At 40.9% G+C, this 21853-nt stretch overlaps 5 protein-coding genes across 5 annotated transcripts; 1 reads left to right on the top strand and 4 right to left on the bottom strand.

The window, feature by feature from the left end:
• The first annotated feature begins 234 nt into the window (after positions 1-234).
• Positions 235-1711, top strand: LOC121854413 (pro-resilin-like). Its single transcript, XM_042349087.1, has 3 exons — positions 235-336; positions 516-835; positions 1356-1711. Exons 1-3 carry the CDS (start codon positions 331-333, stop codon positions 1504-1506), a joined length of 477 nt encoding a protein of 158 aa, XP_042205021.1. The 5' UTR covers positions 235-330; the 3' UTR covers positions 1507-1711.
• A 4368-nt stretch (positions 1712-6079) lies between these two features.
• Positions 6080-8401, bottom strand: LOC121854404 (pro-resilin-like). Its single transcript, XM_042349076.1, has 3 exons — positions 8343-8401; positions 7395-7615; positions 6080-6647 (listed from the first exon to the last, which is right to left on the bottom strand). Exons 1-3 carry the CDS (start codon positions 8346-8348, stop codon positions 6452-6454), a joined length of 423 nt encoding a protein of 140 aa, XP_042205010.1. The 5' UTR covers positions 8349-8401; the 3' UTR covers positions 6080-6451.
• A 1846-nt stretch (positions 8402-10247) lies between these two features.
• On the bottom strand, positions 10248-12512 carry LOC121854398 (pro-resilin-like). The gene is made up of 3 exons (XM_042349063.1): positions 12415-12512; positions 11639-11841; positions 10248-10768 (listed from the first exon to the last, which is right to left on the bottom strand). The coding sequence occupies exons 1-3, from the start codon at positions 12418-12420 to the stop codon at positions 10603-10605; spliced, it is 375 nt and encodes a 124-aa protein (XP_042204997.1). The 5' UTR covers positions 12421-12512; the 3' UTR covers positions 10248-10602.
• A 2542-nt stretch (positions 12513-15054) lies between these two features.
• Positions 15055-16703, bottom strand: LOC121854389. Its single transcript, XM_042349052.1, has 3 exons — positions 16677-16703; positions 15861-16063; positions 15055-15615 (listed from the first exon to the last, which is right to left on the bottom strand). The coding sequence occupies exons 1-3, from the start codon at positions 16680-16682 to the stop codon at positions 15411-15413; spliced, it is 414 nt and encodes a 137-aa protein (XP_042204986.1). The 5' UTR covers positions 16683-16703; the 3' UTR covers positions 15055-15410.
• A 2161-nt stretch (positions 16704-18864) lies between these two features.
• Positions 18865-20399, bottom strand: LOC121853919. The gene is made up of 3 exons (XM_042348322.1): positions 20331-20399; positions 19671-19903; positions 18865-19425 (listed from the first exon to the last, which is right to left on the bottom strand). The coding sequence occupies exons 1-3, from the start codon at positions 20334-20336 to the stop codon at positions 19221-19223; spliced, it is 444 nt and encodes a 147-aa protein (XP_042204256.1). The 5' UTR covers positions 20337-20399; the 3' UTR covers positions 18865-19220.
• Positions 20400-21853: the final 1454 nt, after the last annotated feature.

The following is a 21853-nucleotide window of genomic DNA, read 5'->3' as shown; positions in this document are numbered from 1 at the left end:
ATGTATAATGTATAGCTGATAATATTAAATGAGGATACTGAATGTTCTCATATACTGTAAGTTATATGGTCACACTTGGTTGTTTTGATATTTGGAGAAAACTGCTTCGTGTTTAAGTGATGAGCGCAATAGCTGGTGTTTTGTGTAGTTTTGAATATTTGTCTGATACAAGAGGCGGTTTATCATATGTCCAAGTTTAACCACACGTGATATTCGTTGACGTAAGAGAAGGGAGGACCCCGCCCATCACCCCGTGTTGGTCACTTATATAAACCTGAGGACTGATGTACAGACACCAGTTGAGCTCACCCATCCACAAGTGACACAGCCATGAAGGTACTTGTGTCCCCATTACACTCTTAACGCCATTGTCCTTTATAATGTAGCTGCTCGTGTTAATAAAACGTGAAAAATAAAGGAACAGTTAATCAAGTAAACGTTATTAGTTACCAGTAAGTTATTCAAACAATAACGTATAAAGTGAGTGTAAGCAAATTAATTGAGTTTTCTTTCAGGTAATTGTTCTTTTGCTGTCGGTGGCGGTGTTGACGCTGGCAAAAACCCAGGGCAAGTACGACAACCCAGGGCCCGTTGTGCTGGGGTCTGAACGGCAGGGGTCCAGCGGGCAGGAGTCGGTTAGGCAAGAATCTGGAAGTGTGGGGTCCGGCGGACAGGGAGATCTGTTAACCTCTGCTACCAATAACTACGGACAACAGGGAGTACAGTTCCCCTCAGCACCCGCCCAGTACAACTTCCAGTGGGACGTAAACGACTCTCCCTCAGGCAACTTCTACGGTCATGGAGAGGAAAGGAATGGAGATAACACACAGGGCAAGTGAGTATAACACAATGCAAAAACACAGTTGCTTTTTTTTTACATTCATATCACCGGAAAGTGACCTTCTTCAAGCGGTCGCCTGATGAGACGCATATACACGTAATGGTGTTTTCATTATTAATACACAAGTGGCAAGACAGAAGCAACAAGCAAGCAACGAAATTAAATAGGCCACAATAAGAACTTGGAAACAAAAAGACAATAACTAAATAACAGTAATTAAAAATCGACAAAATGTGGAGGGCCAACAAGTGGAGCTACAGTTTGGATGTAGCTAAAGACAGAATAATGTTAGCAGCAACAGGATGGTTATATAAACAATCAGTTAAATGGACATAATGTCACGGCTTTACATGCTAGTCAGTTAGTTTTCTTCTCCTGCCCATAGAGGCCTTCCTACTCTCTCTCAGCTCCTCTTCTTTGCTTTTAATTAATTTTGAAACAAGTCAACCCATTTAGTCGTTAACTTCTGCCATTAACTGGACACCTGCCACTACTCACCTCCTCTCTCCCTCAGTTACTACGTGCAGCTGCCTGATGGTCGCCGTCTGCTGGTTGAGTACTTCGCTGATCAGACCGGCTACCACCCCACCGTCACCTACGAGGGCGAGGCCACCTTCCCTACCGGGGGAGGTGGTGGTGGCTCTCAGCAGGGTTACTACCAGTAGCTGACCCACACTCATCTCAGCTGATCTCTCAGACACAAAATATAAATTTTGGCAGGTTTTTATGTATTTACCTTTGATGATTGCATTACACTCCAAATTCTGTGATTTGCTCTGTTGTGTTAAAATTATTTTGGTATTGACGCCCTGGAGGCTGCTGTTAACTTTAGTGTTTCCTGGTGAAATAAACTTTACGATTGGTGTATAAAAAAAATCTTTATTATTAATTGTGCAATTCCTCTGTAAACATCAATGAACTATGGCATCAATGGCGAAGGAGCCTCACGTGCTTAAGGTGAGCACTCTAGTACGTGGCCCCGCTGAGTAATTCGAAACATCTCATAATTAACTTTATTCATAATTTCCTTTGCATTAGAAATTTCAGAGAAGGTTTACGATAAATAAAATAAATATTATGACAGGAAGATTGAAAGTATGCCAGATAACGATGATCTTTAATACATTTACCGGTTATACGGTATATCACTCAAACTCTTCTTGAAGGAGTCTCTGTACCGCGCTGTTCGGCTTTATTTACCTAACGTCTCCCTCTCACTTTAAGTTATTCAATTGCTATCCATTGCTGTTTTCTTAATCTTATTTATTCTTTTATTTTAACGTTTTAGTTTCTTCGATGTAATACGAATATGAAACATAGTTATATCTCAACATCCATAATGTTACTATCTCTTCTAGCTCAGAGCAACAACAGTGGCTCACCAAATCACTTGACATGGCTACTTATTTAGATTTTCCTCTGGAGTCTGGAGGTCGGACAGAAAACGGGAGTCAACACAACAGACATTCGTGAAGCTCTCTGTTTTTCCTGGAAATACAGTTATTGCAGCTGCCTTTGACTGCCCAAAGTGTCTTACAAAGTCCATGAAGTCATAGTGCACCTGGTAGGTGTAAAGAAAATTTTATCAAGATTTATCTTATCCACGTTTTCATTGTGGATCTACATGAAAAAAAATATATATATATATATATATATATATATATATATATATATATATATATATATATATATATATATATATATATATATATATATATATATATATATATATATATATATATATATATATATACAAATAAATCACTGTAGGTGCGCGTGATCCAGGTATATGCTGATAACCACAAGGAAAAAGAAAACACGAAGTTCCCAAGCGCTTTCGTGTAATTATCTTCAGTGAGTACCTGTACTCACCCCTGAAGATGTGAATTACACGAAAGCGCTTGGGAACTTCGTGTTTTCTTTTTCCGTGTTATCATATATATATATATATATATATATATATATATATATATATATATATATATATATATATATATATATATATTTTTTTTTTTTTTAAACAGACTAAAAGTGACGTAATCAACAAGTCAGAAACAAGGATGGGGGGGGGGCAAATAGTCACTCAACGAAAGAAATACCATTTGCTGTGTACAATATTCAGAGTCTTGGAATGACAATGATATTGCTAGATAAAAGCTTGTAAAAGTATTTTGCATATGTTACCACACTAGTTCACACCATCAGACGGATGGATCGTAAGATAAATGACCACCATCTTCATTTAAACACACACACACACACACACACACACACACACACACTTACTACAGGTAGCAGTGAGCCGATGATTCTACTTAATCCCACAGCGAATTAAAACAGCAGTTTGTGTTGCATGAAATCAGCGTCTTTAGAAAGAAATATGTTTTGCTTCGGTTACATACAACTGGATTAATTACCCGAAAGGGATTAAACGTTTGAAGTTAATATTAGTATAAATTAATGATAAGCAGGCAACCTCATACACAGCCTGCACACAGCTGTGCCCGATGTATGATGTACTTTAACACACTTAACGATTTTTACTTATGTTTAATTGTCTAAACATAAATTCATATAGGTTGGCGCATTGCTCTATCCATTTTAAAATCAAATTAACAATATGTACCATCAGAAAGGTATAATATAATACGAGACAACAAAGACCAACCATTAATTAAACAACGGGGAACTTAGTAACCAGTCACCGATCACTTTTATATTCATTCATAATTTTTACTACGTACTGTAGTAAACAAGCGGCCTTAAACGAGACTGTACAGTATACTGGATGTGTGAGACAGAAGCCGCGGCTCATTTAAGGTAAATAACTTCTTGGCTAGAGCTTCATATTTGTTCTATTTGTTTACTTGGGCTGATCCCAGACTTGATTGTTGCGTCCCCAGGAATGTAAATATCGTAATCAATCACCAGATCGTTCAACAGAAAACGGGCACTGGTAAACACAGCCGTGAGTGCAAGCTCCCAAATTTGGAATGTTTTCAAGCCTATTTCATTATCTGAAAGATATATAGATTTACCCATGTGTGTATAAGGACGTAAGGATAATAAGTACCAACAAGGAACTTTGGTGTTGGGAACTTAGTGTGTAATACCCCTAGTGCAGCCAGTTCACTCATAACTACTTCACTGTGAGCTTTATCAAATGCTCCTTGTAAATCCACAAAAACTCTACATCTGACTGTATCATTTGATAAACATTTTATAACAGTGTCTGAAGTACATTTCCCTTCCAAAAAACAAATAAATTACAAGATAAATTATCCCCCACAATATATACAAGCCTATTTAATAATACTCTCTCCATCATCTTGGTAAAACAAGATGTTAAAGACACTGGCCTGTATCCACCAGTTGCCTTAGGGACAGGAATGACTAAACCTTTCTTCCATTCTGGTGGTAATCTACCCTCTGTATAGCTCATATTGAATAAATCTAATAATGGACTATTTTCCATACCAACTAAACAGTTCAAAATTTCATAAGTCACACCATCTTCGCCTGGTGCTGTAGATATTCTTTTTTAACAGCATTTAGCAACTCATCTTGAGTAATATCTACACATGTTACATCACAAATATTTAGAGATGATGAAATAAATCTTCTTTCATTTTGCCACTCATCTAATGCTTCTAGTGTCCTGTTAGGCAGGGAGGCAACACTAGCAGCTTTAGCCCATTTGTCAACCAGTTTATTAGCTTCTTCCTCTGGATGAGGATGACTCATAAAATTACTCCTTTTTCCTCTAATTTTGTTAATATCCTGCCACATACCTTTGAGATTTTTACTCTATCACAACGCCAAGAACCTTTCGCCTTATTGACAGTATCCAAGAAAGTGTTGATATAGAATACTGTAGTTGTGTTTAAAGTTGTTGCATCTTACGTGTAAGGTCTTGCATTTCGTAATGTTATAGAGCATTTGCCAGTCTCGACACGGTCTTGACTTGCTACTTCCCCAAATATTTTCGTGTCGTCCGTAAACTTGACAATGTGGCTCGATATATTTTCATCTATGTCGTTTATGTAGATCACAAACAGGGTGAGTCCAGGGATAGAGCCTTGTGGTACTCCACTGAGAACATTTTTCCATTCAGAATGTACTTCATTTATTCCCACTCTTTTTTGCCTGTCTTCGACCCAGTGTTGTTCCACGTCAAAATCTTGCCTGTGATGCCATGTACCTAGATCTTAGAAGCTAGTCGTGCATGTGGGACTTGTCAAACGCCTTGGAGAAATCCATGTACAACACATCCACTGGTGAGCCCACGTTGTCTGTTACCGTTTCAATGAAGGCGAATATATTTATCAAACAAGATTATCTTTCCATAAAACCGTGTTGTGATGCGTTGATAAGCTGTGTTCGGTTAGGTGTTGGATGATGGTGTCCCTCACAATTTTCTGAAAGAGCTTTCATATAATATGTGATGTTAGGCTGACCAGCCTGTGGTTTCCTGCCGCACTCTTCCCGCCTTGCCTGTATACTGGGGGTGATGTTGGCTAATTTCCAGTCTCTAGGCGCTTTACCTTGATCCAAGATAATAGTATTCGTCAGGTACTGGACGACGACACTTAATGACAGTGAAGCGAGATGATTGCAATAATGAGTGCAGCTGTTTTTCACATCTTGTCAAGACCATTTCCATTTGAAAGAGTTTACAGATCATTGTTAAACCTAAAGACACGATAAAAATGAGTCTTCAGTGAGAGTATTGGTGAACTGAAAGGTCTTGTCAAAGCTTGTGATGTTACCAGTAGGTAATTTATATAATAACTACTTCAGTTTATTTGGTGACATATCAATGTTTTTTTTAACATTGTTTATAATTCAGATTATCAAAATTGTAAAAAATATCCATGTGTAGACAGTTTACTGAAACTATTTTACGCTGTTGATAACTGATTCATCCTCAGGACAAAGATGAACGCGATGCGTCCATATTATGAAGGAACCGATTGATAGTTATTAGTTTATTTACTCTCCTCTATAAATACTGGTCTGTGAGAAGAAGGAAGATTAAGTTGATGCACTACCCGTTTAGTCCCTTGTGAGAAAATTTGTGGAGATGGTCAGCAAATTTTTCCCACATGCATAACAAGAATAGTCAGTCTGAGGCGCGTGTCTCGGGGAAGGTGACGCGGGCCTTGACACTCATCACACTTGTGTACGTCGGCTCACATGTTAACACAGAACATATTAGATGTGTAAAAAAAACAAATATTACATGAAATATGAAATACTTTTATTAATATAACAAAATCTTTAGAAAAATATAGTTAGCTAAATGATGATAATAACAAGTAACACAGAACATAACGTAACGCTGAACACAACAACTAACGGAAACTGCACAAGTCTTTTAGGTGAGAATTATAAACAAACGGGGCCTTGCACCTTGTACTTAAGTCTGAGGCATCAGGTGAGAAGAGTGTAAGTAGATGACTGATAGTAACCATGCTGGGAGCCACCGTCATCGTGGCCATTGGCCTCAGATGATTATGGGTCCACAGGTGACAACGACCCTGATGAGAATCATCCTCAAGTCCTGACCGGAGCCGCTGGCCGAAAAAGCAGCTCAGGGTTGGGGGTCAGCTACTGATAGTAACCCTGCTGGGAGCCACCACCACCTCCACCACCTCCACCTCCACCACCACCACCACCTCCACCTCCACCACCCCCGGAAGGGAAGGTGGCCTCGCCCTCGTAGGTGACGGTGGGGTGGTAGCCCCACTGATCCACAAAGTAATCGACCACTAGACGGCGACCGTCGGGAAGTTGTACGTAATAACTGTGGACGATAAAAAAGACTTAGTGATCACTTCAGTAGCGAAAGTTTCTTTTTCAGTGGGTGGGACAACGGTTGAGGGAACACCTACTTGGTTATTGATATCTCCCGCTCATTAGGTTAACATATCATATGAACACTGTAGATCATCAGATGAGTGGATGGAACGTCTTGTATATCGGGTAAGTCTAGTTACTCAATGAGAGGAGCTGTTGATTGGTGGATGATAATATGTAAACATCTGAGCTTCCCTTTATCAATAAGGCTCTCAATGAATTGGGGGTAATGTAGCAATCGTTAATTTTTCTTTTAGGATTGTTGTGTCTGTGGTTGTCCTTATACCAAACAGCAAATACAGTCTGTATACTGGATATATGTCTCATTTAGGATGTTTTTCATAAAAGAGTTCTCAAGGGTGAAAGCCCTGAAGGAGCTGTTAATATGAGGTGAATTTTATCTGGGTGATCCTAACACTGAATCAAAACAAAGGAACTAAGAGGTGCCTGACTTGACTTGTATTTGGATTATCTATTGTTTCGTGACTCAGTGATGCTTTCTTCTGTTGACACATGATTCCTTGTATGTGATTCTAACGCGCCCAGTGTGTAAATGGCTATTGCATATTTTATAGTTTGTTTGGGTATTGCAGTACACTGGTGTTTGTTGAGTGAGATGGCATGGAGGTAACCTTTCACCGATTCTCCCTCACCTAACTTACTGTACACTGTGTCACGGGATGATCCAACTCACCTTCCCCGAGTATCGTCATTATCTCTCTCCTCCTTGTGGCCGTAGAAGTTGCCTGAGGGCGAATCGTTGACGTCCCACTGGAAGTTGTATTGGGGGGGTGCAAAATCTTGTCCTCCAGAACCACCACCACCACCACCACCTCCGCCGCCCCCCTGGCTGCCATACCCCTGAGGACCCGCCCACACCGCCGTCGACACCACCACGAGCATCAAAATTACTGTCTGGCGGAAAATGAAGAACATAGGATCTTGGTGACAGTACATGAAGTAAATAAACATTAATGGAACAAATACCTTAATTAGCCATCATTGCCTTACACTGACAGCCGCAAGAGACCTCGAGAGTTACAGTACTTTGACATTATAGGTGCTGACAAGTTCTTGTCATCAGCAACATGGAAGTGACAATATCAACAAAAGGACAGAATCTCACGTAGAATGTTTAGACTGGCATAAATGAAGTAAGGCAATATCTGTATAAGACACAGACGGGCCCCCACATAGAGTTTCACAAAGTAAGGTTGAGAAATAAAGACTTTCTTGAACAATAACCTTCCCAGTTTGAATGTTTTCTGCCAGAGCCTGCATCTGTCTTCCACTACACACACGGGACAAAAAAGGGATTATTTTGTCATATATTTATGGTAAATTAAACGTGAGGAAGCTGTATCCTAAACTATCAATCAAATTTTCTTTATATACAATGATAATGGTAATTACAGAAATAAATTAAACAAGATTAAGTTTGCTTAATGTACATACAGTAGTAAAAAGATGTTGGCTATTTTCACAACGATCGTCTTAGAGAGAAAAGAAATAACCTGAATCAACTTTAACGTACAGTATATCCAGTGTTCAAATAGCAGCGGCTCCTTTAACAGAGTATAGCAACAAGAGACAGAGTATAGTGTGACTTTCAATAACAGTCAGCGTGAGATAGGACTCGTACCTTCATGGTTGTGCTCTGACTGGAGAAGTGAAGCAGACTGTACTCCACCACCACCTCGACTCATCTTATATACGTGCAGGCCGGAGACGGTTGAGTGAGGTGCTTCCTGCGTCCTGTTGTCACCACGTCACACTTCCATACACCTCACCAATGATGTAGGGCACCAGGAAACACCATAGTGAAGCGCCTTACATCAGTATGACGTCAGATGTGTTGCGCATGACGTCACATGTGTTGCGTGGTATTTATTGTACTCGAACATCATCTCACGCGTATTTCATTATGTTACCAGGAGAGGCGGCAGTGGTGATAGTCCATGGGTGCCGTTATGTATGTATGTATATATGTAAGGTGCCATATGTGTCCATTATGTGTTTCCTTGTACGTATAAGGTAGATTGAATTTATTCTTCCCAATTGTACGGGTGTCACACACTAATCTCGCAGGCGCCAAACGTGTCATGTGTGTGTGTGTGTGTGTGTGTGCATTACTTCCATTACAGTACACGTGTCATATGTGTCACATGTGTTCAACATTTGCCTTCTAAGTGGTCAGGTGTGTAGAATATTTAGCTCCCAACGCAATGGTGTCAGATGTGAAGACTAATTGCAGTACCTCCTATGTGTTATGTGTGTCAAGTGTGAAGGCTGATTACATAACGTCCCAGGTGCCTTATGTGTCAGGTGTAAGGATTTTTTACCTCCAATGTGTCATGTGTCAGGTGTGAGGATTATATACCTCCCATGTGTCATATGTATCAGGTTAATTAGCTCCCAGGTGTCATACCTGTTAAGTGTAAAGATTAATTAGCTCCCATGTCGTGTCTTATAACGAGAATAAATAAAAAATAAATAAAAAAATATTAAGATAAAGCATAAATAACGACATAACACCACATTAGAGTACTAACTACCTGAGTACGATGCCGACTTCCTGAGTACAATGCATTAGCCCACTGAGTAACTTGGCTTAATCTTTTGAATACGACAATTTCTCAAACCTTTCACAAACGATGGCTACTTTCTTCGCTTTAGGTCGATAATATCAGGAATATGAAAGCGTGATCTATCAACCGCTGAGCTGTGATTGTAATTCACTTTCCCTCAGTATCACGCTCTCTTATTGCCACTCACACGCACACGCACACACACACACACACACACACACACACGCACACACACACACACACACATCAGTAGCATGGCAAGACAGTATTCCAGATTTTTCATTTCACTTTCTATATGTCCTTTCATTATCGTTCTTTGCATCACCATCTATTCATCATCATCATCATCATCATCATCAGCATCCACCAGTCAAACCAGTAAATAATATTGTTGTTGTAGTGGTTGTTGTAGTGGTTGTTGTAGTGGTTGTTGTAGTTGTTGTAGTGGTTGTTGTAGTTGTTGCTTTAATGGTTGTTGTAGTGGTTGTTGTAGTGGTTGTTATAGTTGTTGCTTTAATGGTTGTTGTAGTGGTTGTTGTAGTGGTTGTTATAGTTGTTGCTTTAATGGTTGTTGTAGTGGTTGTTGTAGTGGTTGTTGCAGTGGTTGTTGCTTTAATGGTTGTTGTAGTGGTTGTTGTAGTTGTTGCTTTAATGGTTGTTGTAGTTGTTGCTTTTATGGTTGTTGTAGTGGTTGTTGCAGTGGTTGTTGCTTTTATGGTTGTTGTAGTGGTTGTTGTAGTTGTTGCTTTAATGGTTGTTGTAGTTGTTGCTTTAATGGTTGTTGTAGTTGTTGCTTTAATGGTTGTTGTAGTTGTTGTTGTAGTGGTTGTTGTAGTTGTTGCTTTAATGGTTGTTGTAGTGGTCGTCGTAGTAGTAGACCTACACCTTGGTTCACACATGGTTGGTCTGGTCACACGATACCAAAAGGGATATTTTTTCTATCAAGTGAAAGAACGAAATTCATAATATTTTTTCTTCTGTAATGTATTCATAAACTCTCAGTATAAAAACAATTCTATCTAATACAAAGATATATAAGCGTGGTGTGAGGACCTACGCAATTCTTTAAGCAACAGACACACAAACACACACATGTGACTCAGGGAACACAGGTAACAAACATTAAGGACATTAGAGCAAGGAAGTGATCCTGGACCTTCATAGTTGTGCTGGAAGACGTTCTTGACAACACCGTGGGGCCTGGGGTCCTGCAGGGGTGGTATCCTTCTGCCATCGTTCAGTTCTCCTTCATCTTAGGAACGTAATGTAGAGAAAAGATGAAGGAGGTTGTATTGATCGTGTTTATTTTCCTGGCTAAGAGTAGTACTGAGTGGGAGCTGGGTCGGGCTGCTGGTATGCCTGCTGGGGGGCACTGGGGTACTGGGCCTCACCCTCGAAGGTCACAGTGGGGTGGAAGCCGTACTCGTCAACGTAGTAGTCAACTCGCAAGAGGCGAGTGTCAGGTAGCCTCACGTAATAACTGTGGACGGAGGTGACTGGTCAGTTGGATTTCAGTTAGAAAGCGTAAATCATAAGGTAAAGTCTAGCATCATAATGACATAATGAAGTTCCACGTACAGTGTCAGGTACAAAACAGCAAAAGCACCAGGTTCTAAAAAACCAAAACAAAAATAATCGGTTTCACTCTAGTAGAAAAAGGGGAAATCATCTTCGTTTCAGAGATGACTTTATACAACAACTGTAAACTCAGGTATATTTTCGCTGTAGAATTTAAAATAATATTAAGAGTAACACGTAGAAAATATGTCGGCACTCTCAATGGTGACTTGATCTGGTGTTATAAAAGTTAGAGGAAAGTTCAGCAGCATAAAGGTATTCCAACTGTTTTGTTACGCTCAAATTTATCTAAAATTGATAACTTTAATACAGATTTAAATTCACTTGTTTCTTCGCAACTCGCCTCTTAATAGAGTCTGGTAGTTATATTGAATATCTTATGTGAGGTTTGAAATGAATTCCACTATGAACGATTTCTTATTTAAGACGTTCATGACGACTTAGCTAAGACGGATGGTAATGTTAAGATATATGAAGAATTTATCAGAAGCGTTCAGCTGCAGGTGACACCTAGACTCTAATTTGACGAAGGAACCAGTGATGGAAGCTGGATACTGATGACGTCATAGTAAATCAAAACTACTTCCAACAACCGAAAGTTAAGTCGGCTCTGTATCCCTGTCACTGTACTTAAGTTAATAAATCCTGTATGTTAAGTATGGAAAACAGAAAATAATCTGGCCAAAATCATAGAAAATGCTCAATATTTCATCGTTCAGGTTCTCTGGCACTATGTGACTACGTTAGTTTTGAGGTGTGACCGTAGACTCACCTGCCCTGGGTGTTGTCTCCGTCTCTCTGCTCCTGGTGACCGTAAAAGTTGCCTGAGTAATCGTCGTTGATGTCCCACTGGAAGTTGTACAGGGCGGGAGCGTCGGGGTACTGAGGCTGTTGCACGGCCGGCGCCTGGTAGTTGTAGCTGTCCTGAGGAGCCGCCCACGCCACCACCGCCACCGAGAGCACCAGAGCTACTGTCTGTAGGAGGAACAACACTGTCAGGTTAACCACTGACCTACTGTCTGGTTAGCTGTCGCGACTAATCATTGTCTTAATTCCAGAAATTATGAAAAATCCACATCTGTCACATGGGTTCCAATGAAGCAGGTGTACGTGGTGGATGTGACACTGAGGTAGTGGTCGTCAGCCATCACAGTTTGCTATACACTGTCACAAAGTCTATGACGCTCAACTGAGTTTCCACCATCAACGAAAGACATTTTAAGTTGAAAACCTTTACACAAATGTGTTTTAGGGATTTTTCATCGTTCAGCCGCTGCAACAGGTTGTTGTTTGTCGCTGTAGGTGAAGTACCTTAGTGTGGGTTGACTTCATTACTAACAGTTTATACAAAGTTCGGTTTAATTCTCAATATATTAATAAAGCTCAACACGCTTATGTATTGTTATGAGTCTACAGAGCATCTTACAGTAACCCGTCATGGTGAGGAAGGTTTGTTGTTGGTCGGTGTCGTCGAGGAGTCAGTTGTGAGAGTTGAGGTCCCGTGGTCGTGCGTCCATTATGAGTATTAAGTGTAAAGAAGTCAAGTACCTTCATGATGTTGTGTAGAGAGGAGATGTGAGGTAACTGATGCCCGGGTAGAGCAGGAACAGTTTATATACTGGTGGTGGTGGGCGGGGCATTTGGCGTACCCTCTCTCTCCCTCTCGCTCGCTATACACAACACCCGCCTACTATATCTTCCTCTTGCCCACAATATTGTTTTTTCTGGATGCATCTAGATTGTGACTGTCACTCAGTTTGGCCCCGTCCACTCTGGCCTCTATAGTGGCAAAGCCCAGTTTGGCCCCGCCTAGTGTCTTTTTCTAGTGGCTTTTAAGTGTCTTGTAATGCCTTTATAAGTATTAGTGCCTCATATTCTGTCTCCTATATGTGCTATATCGTCCTAGTTGCCAAATGGTTCCTATGGGTTAAGAGTAATCTTTTTTTTCCTATCATCTAGTGGCTTAAGTCACAGCCTTTAATCATAATTTAAAGTAGTTTAAGTATTCCTTCTGGCGTCTAGTGGCCATTAATGGTCTCTAATGACTGCTAATGGATTTGTGGTTCCTATGTGGCCCTTAATGACCAGCAGTGACCTTTACGGAGACCCTGGCGAGTTTAGTACAGGTGATGGTCGAAACATTAGCAGGGAGACGTTCTAGATGTGTGTGAGAGAGGGAAAGTGTCGGACTGGTGGTGGACATGCTGCTGATCACCCACCTGTTCAGTCCAGCTGCCTGACCTACCTACCCTTAGGCTCTTAGCTTTTATTCTCTTAAATTATGTAAAGGTGTAAATTTTCAATCAATAAATGTGGGATCGAGTTCTGGACGGGAGCATGTGGTATTGTGGTAACCTCTCCCTTCACCTGTTACTGAGGGCAATGATCAAACACGTAGGGAAGTTATTTATTTAAGAGTTTACACTTACTCTACCTAGTGTGCTGTGTATAGTATGAGTGTGTGTAAAGAGAGAGAAAAGAATAACAAGTAGTGTGTAGTGTGAGCAGCTTCATGTATCCTGTTTTAAAGGTGGCCAAATATTTCATTCATTGCCGAAAAAAATACCGTTCTTGCAAAGAATCTTCTTTTATTTCGTTATTCACGAAACGATAATCTCTTGCGAGTTTTTTCAGGTAAACCGAAAACGTAACCTTCCGCTCGTGTTGCCTTTCACCGTAGGAGAAAGGGAAGAACCAGACCACTTTTCTCTCATCGGGTCGCTTGACGAGAAAAAAACTGATCGTCTTATACTCTCTGGCCTGTCTCAACGTGGCCATAACTAGAGCAATATTTTGTACACTTTTCTTGACCATGACAGACCTGACAATGTCCTTTAATGAGTTTCATCTTGAAGTTGATTTATTTTTTCTGGGAGCAAGTTTTGTTGTTGACTGTCGTGGCCGAGGTCCTGTGTGTGTCTCTCTACGGTGACTGTCGTGGCCGAGGTCCTGTGTGTGTCTCTCTACGGTGACTGTCGTGGCCGAGGTGTTGTGTGTGTCTCTCTACGGTGACTGTCGTGGCCGAGGTGTTGTGTGTGTCTCTCTACGGTGACTGTCGTGGCCGAGGTGTTGTGTGTGTCTCTCTACGGTGACTGTCGTGGCCGAGGTACTGTATCTCTATGCTGACTGTCGTGGCCGAGGTGTTGTGTGTGTCTCTCTACGGTGACTGTCGTGGCCGAGGTGTTGTGTGTGTCTCTCTACGGTGACTGTCGTGGCCGACAGATTTTGTCATATATCTGTGGTAATGTATTGGTTATAATCATGTTATGCTTGTTGGTTGCTGTGCTATCTTCTTCATAAGGAAAAAATATCTTGGAATACAGAAACTGGATACGAGTGTTGCTTTCCAGTATCACACTTTGAGTGTATTTAGGAATCCTATGTTGCCTGCCTCTAAACAGCGATGCAGAAGAATACAAACACAATCGGTGAAACTTAATCAAACAATGTGGCATGAAGATTGTGAGGCTCTTTCTCGGAGAGGCAAGTGACCCCAAGGTTCAGTCCATATACTTGTCGATCAACGGCAGATTTGCGAAATATCAGCTGACGTAACGGAAGACGTAATCTATGAGATCAAATCGGATCCATTTACTCAGTTTGCACTCCGATGGAAGAGCAAGTTTCTTCCTCTACAGCCAGCGGGATTAACTGGGAGAATTGTTTCGGTGTCTGTTGAATGGAGCTCTGGCGATGCTGAAATCGAAATCGGGATTTCAGACGCGTGTCAATAAATTGGATCTGAAGGCGAAGGAATTTACTGCACTGGCGTCGAAAGTCCTTTATATTCTGCTTCACAAAACCCTGTAGGCAATGGTTAAAGTCGTCAGTTCCATGAAATCAGGAGCCCTGAACTCTCGTCTTTTCAAGGAGTTTTTTAAGGACATAGATTCACATGTAGAAGCCTTCCTCTCTCACTTAGTCAGTGGTCAGGAGAAGCGTTCATTAAAGTCTCTAAAAGCCGCCAAAAGTTGTAAGGCACCTCATTAGAGCTGCACCTCTATCACCTTCCAAATATTGTTATTTATTGTTCACTCAATCAGACATGAACACAACATTTAAATTTCCAAAAATATTTTTTAGTAAATGTCTTTATACTCGTTTTACACTTGTTGGGAAGATTATTGTATGAAAGAAATAAGTAATTCATGTAACATTTTATTATATGTATCTATAAATATTCATATAAAAATATAGCTACGTGTACATCGTTTAACAAGCATTATTACAGAGACTAGGCGGCGGAGTTACCAACCTTTATACAAGAACTCTAACAAAACATTGTTGCCAAGAGCTGTTGGATCTATATGTGGAGATGGTAAAGTGGAAACATGAATTAAACCAGGAAAATACTGTGAAGGAAATACCACACAGGACCTACACTGGATACTAGATGTCCTTTAAGACAAGAACTTCAGTTGCTATCCACTGGGAGTCAAACAGAGAAGTTTGTGAATAATTAATCAAGCAGTCGACGACGGGTCATGGAGGATGTACTGTACATATAAAACCATAATTAGAGCCTATGATCATTAGTCTCATTTTTACGGTGTAGAGTAGAGCTGTGAGGGAGCTGGGGCTGGCTGTTGGTACGTCTCCTGGGGAGTAGACGCAGGTTGGGAGTAGCCCCTGGAGGGGCCGTTGGGAAACTGAGCCTCTCCCTCGAAGGTCACAGTGGGGTGGTAGCCAGTTTCGTCAACGTAGTACTCAACACGCATGAGGCGAGAGTCGGGCAGCTGCACGTAGTAACTGTGGACGGAAACACCTGCTTAATTGGGAGCTTAGAGTACATGTGACTAACTAACGTCATTCCTGTGATGGTGTTTACAATGTCCTTTTTTTTCCAAGAGCGTCACGGTCCTGTACTGACACTATTATGTTTGATACAAAAGGAGTTTTATTTATTGTTATCACAGCACTTAATGATGAATGTGTATTTTAATGATGAAAATATTTGCCATGTATATTTTTCCACTGTGAGTACAAACACTCACCTGCCCTTAGTGTTGGCTCCGTCCCTCCCCTCCTGGTGTCCGTAGAAATTGCTTGAAGGTGAATGGTTGACGTCCCACTGGAAGTTGTACTGGGCGGGTGCTGAGGCGTACCGGGGTCCCTGCACGACCGGCTCTTGGTAGTTGTAGCCGCCCTGAGGGACCGCCCACGCCGCCACCGCCACAGAGAGTACCAGAGCCGCTGTCTGGTGAACAATAAAAGTTTGTTTAATAATCAGAACATTATGGCGGCCATGACACACCATGCCCTTTATACCAACATGAACGAATGTTTTTGTACTGGAGATAAATAATATTATTGAATGTTCTATGATAAAGGCATAGCCTATTGGGTCACAGCTATACTGTCTCAGACTGTCAGTGTCGACATTAATGGCTCTCAAGTTTCGTGTTCTCGAAACAGAAAATTATTAAGGTCTTGACAACAATACCAATTGGTGGTTAAGTGTGTACCGCCTCATACCCACCACTCTACTGGGGAGTCCTCGTGTCTAGAAATTACTGAACATTATTATTTCAACAGTAAGTTATCAGTGAAATGTCAATATATTTACCCACATGATTATTTTTTTATGAACATTATATGGCTCTCAGGTAACCCAAAGGAAACTCCCTGCCTGAGTTTTATAATAATTTCCTTCATTGGGCCTTACTGCCAGACGATTAGTGTCGTTTACACGTCAGTATCTAAGTAAAATAGCAACTTTTAACTTTTGAAGACGAGCCTATATTTCTATATATCTTTATCAATATCTAGAAATATTGTGTTCGTAAAATGGTGCGGCATTTGTCCATTACCTTCATGTCTGTATGGTGATGGAAGGTCTGACTTGATCTGCTGACCACACACCCGCGCTCAATTTTATATTAGCGGGGAACGGAGGGTGTGGTCTTACTAACTAGTGACGTCACTCAGACGTTATGACGGATGCCTTCATGATCGCTGTGGAATTTGTATATTATGTATTATTGCCGTTGTTCACGACACGAGTAAGTCGACTTTTAACACCTAGAATCTGAAACACAATATACGAGTAACATATGAGAACAAAAAGTACATATCGTGACCCACACATCAGGATATGTGGAGACTTGAGACAACTGTGCTGTCCTGAAGTGATGATACAATACTTTCGACCATCATTATGGTACCAGGACACATGTTATCAATATATATATACACACTAACACCAGCTGGACACACCAACAACAACAGAACACACCAATACCAGTTGGAAACCAACACCAGCTGGATACAACACCAGCTGGACACACCAACACCAGCTGGACACACCAACACCTGTTGGACACACCACCAACAGCTGGACACAACAACACCAGCTGGACACACGAAACCCTGTTGGATACACCAACACCTGCTGGACATACCACCAACAGATGAATACACCAACGCTGCTGCACACACCAATACCTGCTGGACACACCAACACCAGCTGAATACACAACACCTGCTGAATACACCAACACCTGCTGAATACACCAACACCTGTTGGACACAACAACACCTGCTGCACACACCAACACCTGCTGGACACACCAACACCAGCTGAATACACAACACCTGCTGAATACACCATCATCTGCTTAATACACCAACACCTGCTGGACACACCAACAACTGCTGAATACACAACACCTGCTGAATGCACCAACACCTGTTAGACACACCAACACCTGCTGGACACACCAACATCAGCTGAATACACAACACTTGCTGAATGCACTAACACCTGCTGGTTTAGTGCATATACTTGTTGATCAATTTGGTGAAACGGCAAATTTACGAAAGGTCATCTGAAGTGATCTACGAGATCAAATTGGCTAAAACTACTCTGTTTGTACACTATAATAGTTGGATGAGTCAATGGATGCTAGTTCTTGTTAGCAGCTGCTCCTGTGTGTGAGCGAGGTTTTCTCGGGTGACATCAAGGAAGAATATCTGTTCTGTACCAAGCTGGAGACCTCCACGACGTGATGGAAAATATTATTTCTTCCTCTACAGCCAGCGGGATCACCTGGGAGAATTGTTACGGAGTCTGTATGAATGGAGCTCTGGCGATGCTGAAATCGAAACCGGGATTTCAGATGCATGTCAAGGAAGTAGCTCAGAAGGCGTAGGAATTTACTGAGCTGGCGCCGAAAATCCTCTCTCTCTATTCCGCTTCACAAGTTCCTGGAGGCAGTGGTCAAAGGCGTCATTTTCCTGAAATCAGGAACTCTAAACTCTCGTGTTGAATCCTTCCTCTTTTACACACAGGTGCTCTGGCTCTCCAAGGAGAATGTCGCAAATAGATTGTTTAAACATAGGGGAGACCTCAAGTTGTTATTGTTCACCTCAACAAGTCTTAGGAGCCTTATCTTGCCAACCTTGTAGACAGGATGAAGGCAAAGAAAATGACGTGTTTCACCTCATGGAGTGTCCTCATGGTTCCTTGCTAAGCTCTAGAATTTAGTAGGACAGTCTATAAGGACAGACATTTTCAGAGTCTGGCACAGACTTCAGTCCTTGATGGTAGAGACTCACTTCACCAGCGACAGTTTATTTAGCCATAACAAGTGTAATAAAAACTGATTGTAAATGAGAATGAAAGTTCCTAAAAGTAGATTATTAATTAATCTTTATGACGATTGATTAAGCTTTTAAGAAAAAGCTGGGAATAATAGGTTAAAGCTGAGGGAGCAAATGTCTCTCATTGATTCAGACAGTAAGGAAAAGCGTTCATTAAAGTCTCTAAAAGCCGCCAAAAGTTGTAAGGCACCTCATTAGAGCTGCACCTCTATCACCTTCCAAATACTGTTATTTATTGTTCACTCAATCCGACATGAACACAACATTTAAATTTCCAAAAATATTTTTTAGTAAATGTCTTTATACTCGTTTTACACTTGTTGGGAAGATTATTGTATGAAAGAAATAAGTAATTCATGTAACATTTTATTATATGTATCTATAAATATTCATATAAAAATATAGCTACGTGTACATCGTTTAACAAGCATTATTACAGAGACTAGGCGGCGGAGTTACCAACCTTTATACAAGAACTCTAACAAAACATTGTTGCCAAGAGCTGTTGGATCTATATGTGGAGATGGTAAAGTGGAAACATGAATTAAACCAGGAAAATACTGTGAAGGAAATACCACACAGGACCTACACTGGATACTAGATGTCCTTTAAGACAAGAACTTCAGTTGCTATCCACTGGGAGTCAAACAGAGAAGTTTGTGAATAATTAATCAAGCAGTCGACGACGGGTCATGGAGGATGTACTGTACATATAAAACCATAATTAGAGCTTATGATCATTAGTCTCATTTTTACGGTGTAGAGTAGAGCTGTGAGGGAGCTGGGGCTGGCTGTTGGTACGTCTCCTGGGGAGTAGACGCAGGTTGGGAGTAGCCCCTGGAGGGGCCGCTGGGAAACTGAGCCTCTCCCTCGAAGGTCACAGTGGGGTGGTAGCCAGTTTCGTCAACGTAGTACTCAACACGCATGAGGCGAGAGTCGGGCAGCTGCACGTAGTAACTGTGGACGGAAACACCTGCTTAATTGGGAGCTTAGAGTACATGTGACTAACTAACGTCATTCCTGTGATGGTGTTTACAATGTCCTTTTTTTTCCAAGAGCGTCACGGTCCTGTACTGACACTATTTTGTTTGATACAAAAGGAGTTTTATTTATTGTTATCACAGCACTTAATGATGAATGTGTATTTTAATGATGAAAATATTTGCCATGTATACTTTTCCACTGTGAGTACAAACACTCACCTGCCCTTAGTGTTGGCTCCGTCCCTCCCCTCCTGGTGTCCGTAGAAATTGCTTGAAGGTGAATGGTTGACGTCCCACTGGAAGTTGTACTGGGCGGGTGCTGAGGCGTACCGGGGTCCCTGCACGACCGGTCCCTGCACGACCGGTCCCTGCACGACCGGTCCCTGGTTGTTGTAGCCGCCCTGAGGACCCGCCCACGCCGCCACCGCCACAGAGAGTACCAGAGCCACTGTCTGAGAAACGTGAATGCCATATCAAGAACACTAAGTTGAGGAGAGTTATCAAACGACCGTACATTTTATTTGGGTCAAAAAAGTTTCAAGGAATACGGGTATGTATTGTTTTCGTGCCAAATATATTATTTCGGCGTGGTGAAGATTTATACATGATTTTCATTATTTGGATCGCAGACAACCCAAAATCATTGTTCTTAATGAAATAAAAAGCAAACTTCGCCCTTGAGTTTCGTAATAATATCCTGCACTGGGCTTTACTGCTTGACTATGTGGTGTGTTGAGGAGGATTGGCGTTCACAGGTCAGTTTCTAAGTAATAGCTTTTAATTTCTCAAGACAAGCCTCAATCTTAATTCTCCTGTTTAAGTTTGTTAATATCTATAAATTGTATCCGTCTGTCACGTGGTGTAAGAGAGATCCAGTACCTTCATGTCTGTATAGAGGTGGAAGGTCTAAGTTGAACTGCTGGCCACACACCCGCGTTCAGCTTTATATTGCGGTCGCCTGGTAAGGAGGGTGCGGCCTTACTGATTCGTGATGTCACTCAAACGTTATGACGGAAGCCTTTATGATCACTGTGGAATCTGTAATACAAGGGTTATCATTTTTATTCATGACATGAGCAAGTCATCCTTAAACATTCTGAAGATGAGTACAGTATATGACCGAGACACAATACAAATTAACAATAGTAATAAGAATGTAACAGCTTTTCCTTTACAATAATACAAATGATGATCAACCATGACATATACACTTACACTAGCTTTATTGTTATTAATGTTTTCATTATATAAAGATTATTAGGACTAGTAGTTGATATCACAAATAAGAGCACAAATAAGATATGAATTAATTGATTCCATTAGGAGCAGAGAAAAAAAATCAATTTTATATGGTCAAGCTGCTTCTCATTAAACCCCACCAAATCTTAGAATAACAATAATCATAACTGATACAGTACTGTACTCCTTCACCAGTTTCTGCCGTCGTGGTGTGATTTCGTTTAACTTTCTGCTGTTTTCCTGACGTTTTTTCTCAATTTACTGTATACATGTTGAATATAAGAATATATATATATTTAGATTTGTATAATTATATAAGTATTATGTTTACCTATAACTCAGCGGATAACTCGGTGTAGGAGATAACGAAGGAAACTAAGAATTACCAGAAAAGTATTAGGAATCGTCAGTTCATACCCTGCCAGGGAGGGACACACTACCACGTTGGCCCTGCTGGAGAAGCTTGCAACCAGTGTGTTAGTAATTTCGTTAGACACACGTGGCTTCCGTATAGATGCTAAAAGTAGCTAAAATATGCCATCATAATCAACACAACACCTATGTCTGGCACAGACTTCTGGCCATGATGGTAGAAGAGCGCTTCAACCAAAAACTGTTTAGTGAACCTTCGCTGAGAATATCACAATATCTCACGGACAAGAATTAGCAGTGATTATACTGTCTTAAGACAAAATAAGTAGAATTAATAATAGCGTCAAGAATTACTAAATCTCTGAACGAATTAACCCAAGTAGTACTGGGTAAGTTGCAATAGAATCACGAGTGTACTGAGGACACTGATGTACAACACAAACAGTTCAACAGCTCAGTGTAGTGCATCCACTGTACACCATGTTATACTGTTGTTAATTTTGTCTTTTCCATATTTAGTAGACCATACCGACCGACCCTGTACAGTACATGAGTAATTGAATATACTTCGACCCCGTGCGTTTGGTTCAACGTGAAGTCAAGCACGCGATTATCACCAAACGCACTATCATCACAAAGAGAATGTTCTTAACTTTCACAGGTCTGCATCAGTGACCGACGCCTTTTCCTGAGATTTTATGTAATGAAGATGACCACCAAATCATCATTCTTATCATACAGCAGCCATAATTTTGAAGCACTAAATAATAAATATCAAAGAGTCAGGGTAA

Source organism: Homarus americanus, unplaced genomic scaffold (genome assembly GCF_018991925.1).
Source record: "Homarus americanus isolate GMGI-L3 unplaced genomic scaffold, GMGI_Hamer_2.0 scaffold50564, whole genome shotgun sequence".
NCBI classification, from domain to species: Eukaryota; Metazoa; Arthropoda; class Malacostraca; order Decapoda; family Nephropidae; genus Homarus; species Homarus americanus.
Note: the sequence above shows the minus strand (reverse complement) of the source record. Positions and strands in the feature narration are given on the sequence as shown.

What these genes read in the sequence shown, in the direction of transcription:
- LOC121854413 (XM_042349087.1), top strand. An exon ending in GGAGATAACACACAGGGCAA is followed by an intron (nt 836 to 1,355) that starts GTGAGTATAACA and finishes TCTCTCCCTCAG; the next exon opens with TTACTACGTGCAGCTGCCTG.
- LOC121854404 (XM_042349076.1), bottom strand. An exon ending in AATGACGATACTCGGGGAAG is followed by an intron (nt 6,648 to 7,394) that starts GTGAGTTGGATC and finishes TATCGTCCACAG; the next exon opens with TTATTACGTACAACTTCCCG.
- LOC121854398 (XM_042349063.1), bottom strand. An exon ending in GGAGACAACACCCAGGGCAG is followed by an intron (nt 10,769 to 11,638) that starts GTGAGTCTACGG and finishes CTCCGTCCACAG; the next exon opens with TTATTACGTGAGGCTACCTG.
- LOC121854389 (XM_042349052.1), bottom strand. An exon ending in GGAGCCAACACTAAGGGCAG is followed by an intron (nt 15,616 to 15,860) that starts GTGAGTGTTTGT and finishes TTCCGTCCACAG; the next exon opens with TTACTACGTGCAGCTGCCCG.
- LOC121853919 (XM_042348322.1), bottom strand. An exon ending in GGAGCCAACACTAAGGGCAG is followed by an intron (nt 19,426 to 19,670) that starts GTGAGTGTTTGT and finishes TTCCGTCCACAG; the next exon opens with TTACTACGTGCAGCTGCCCG.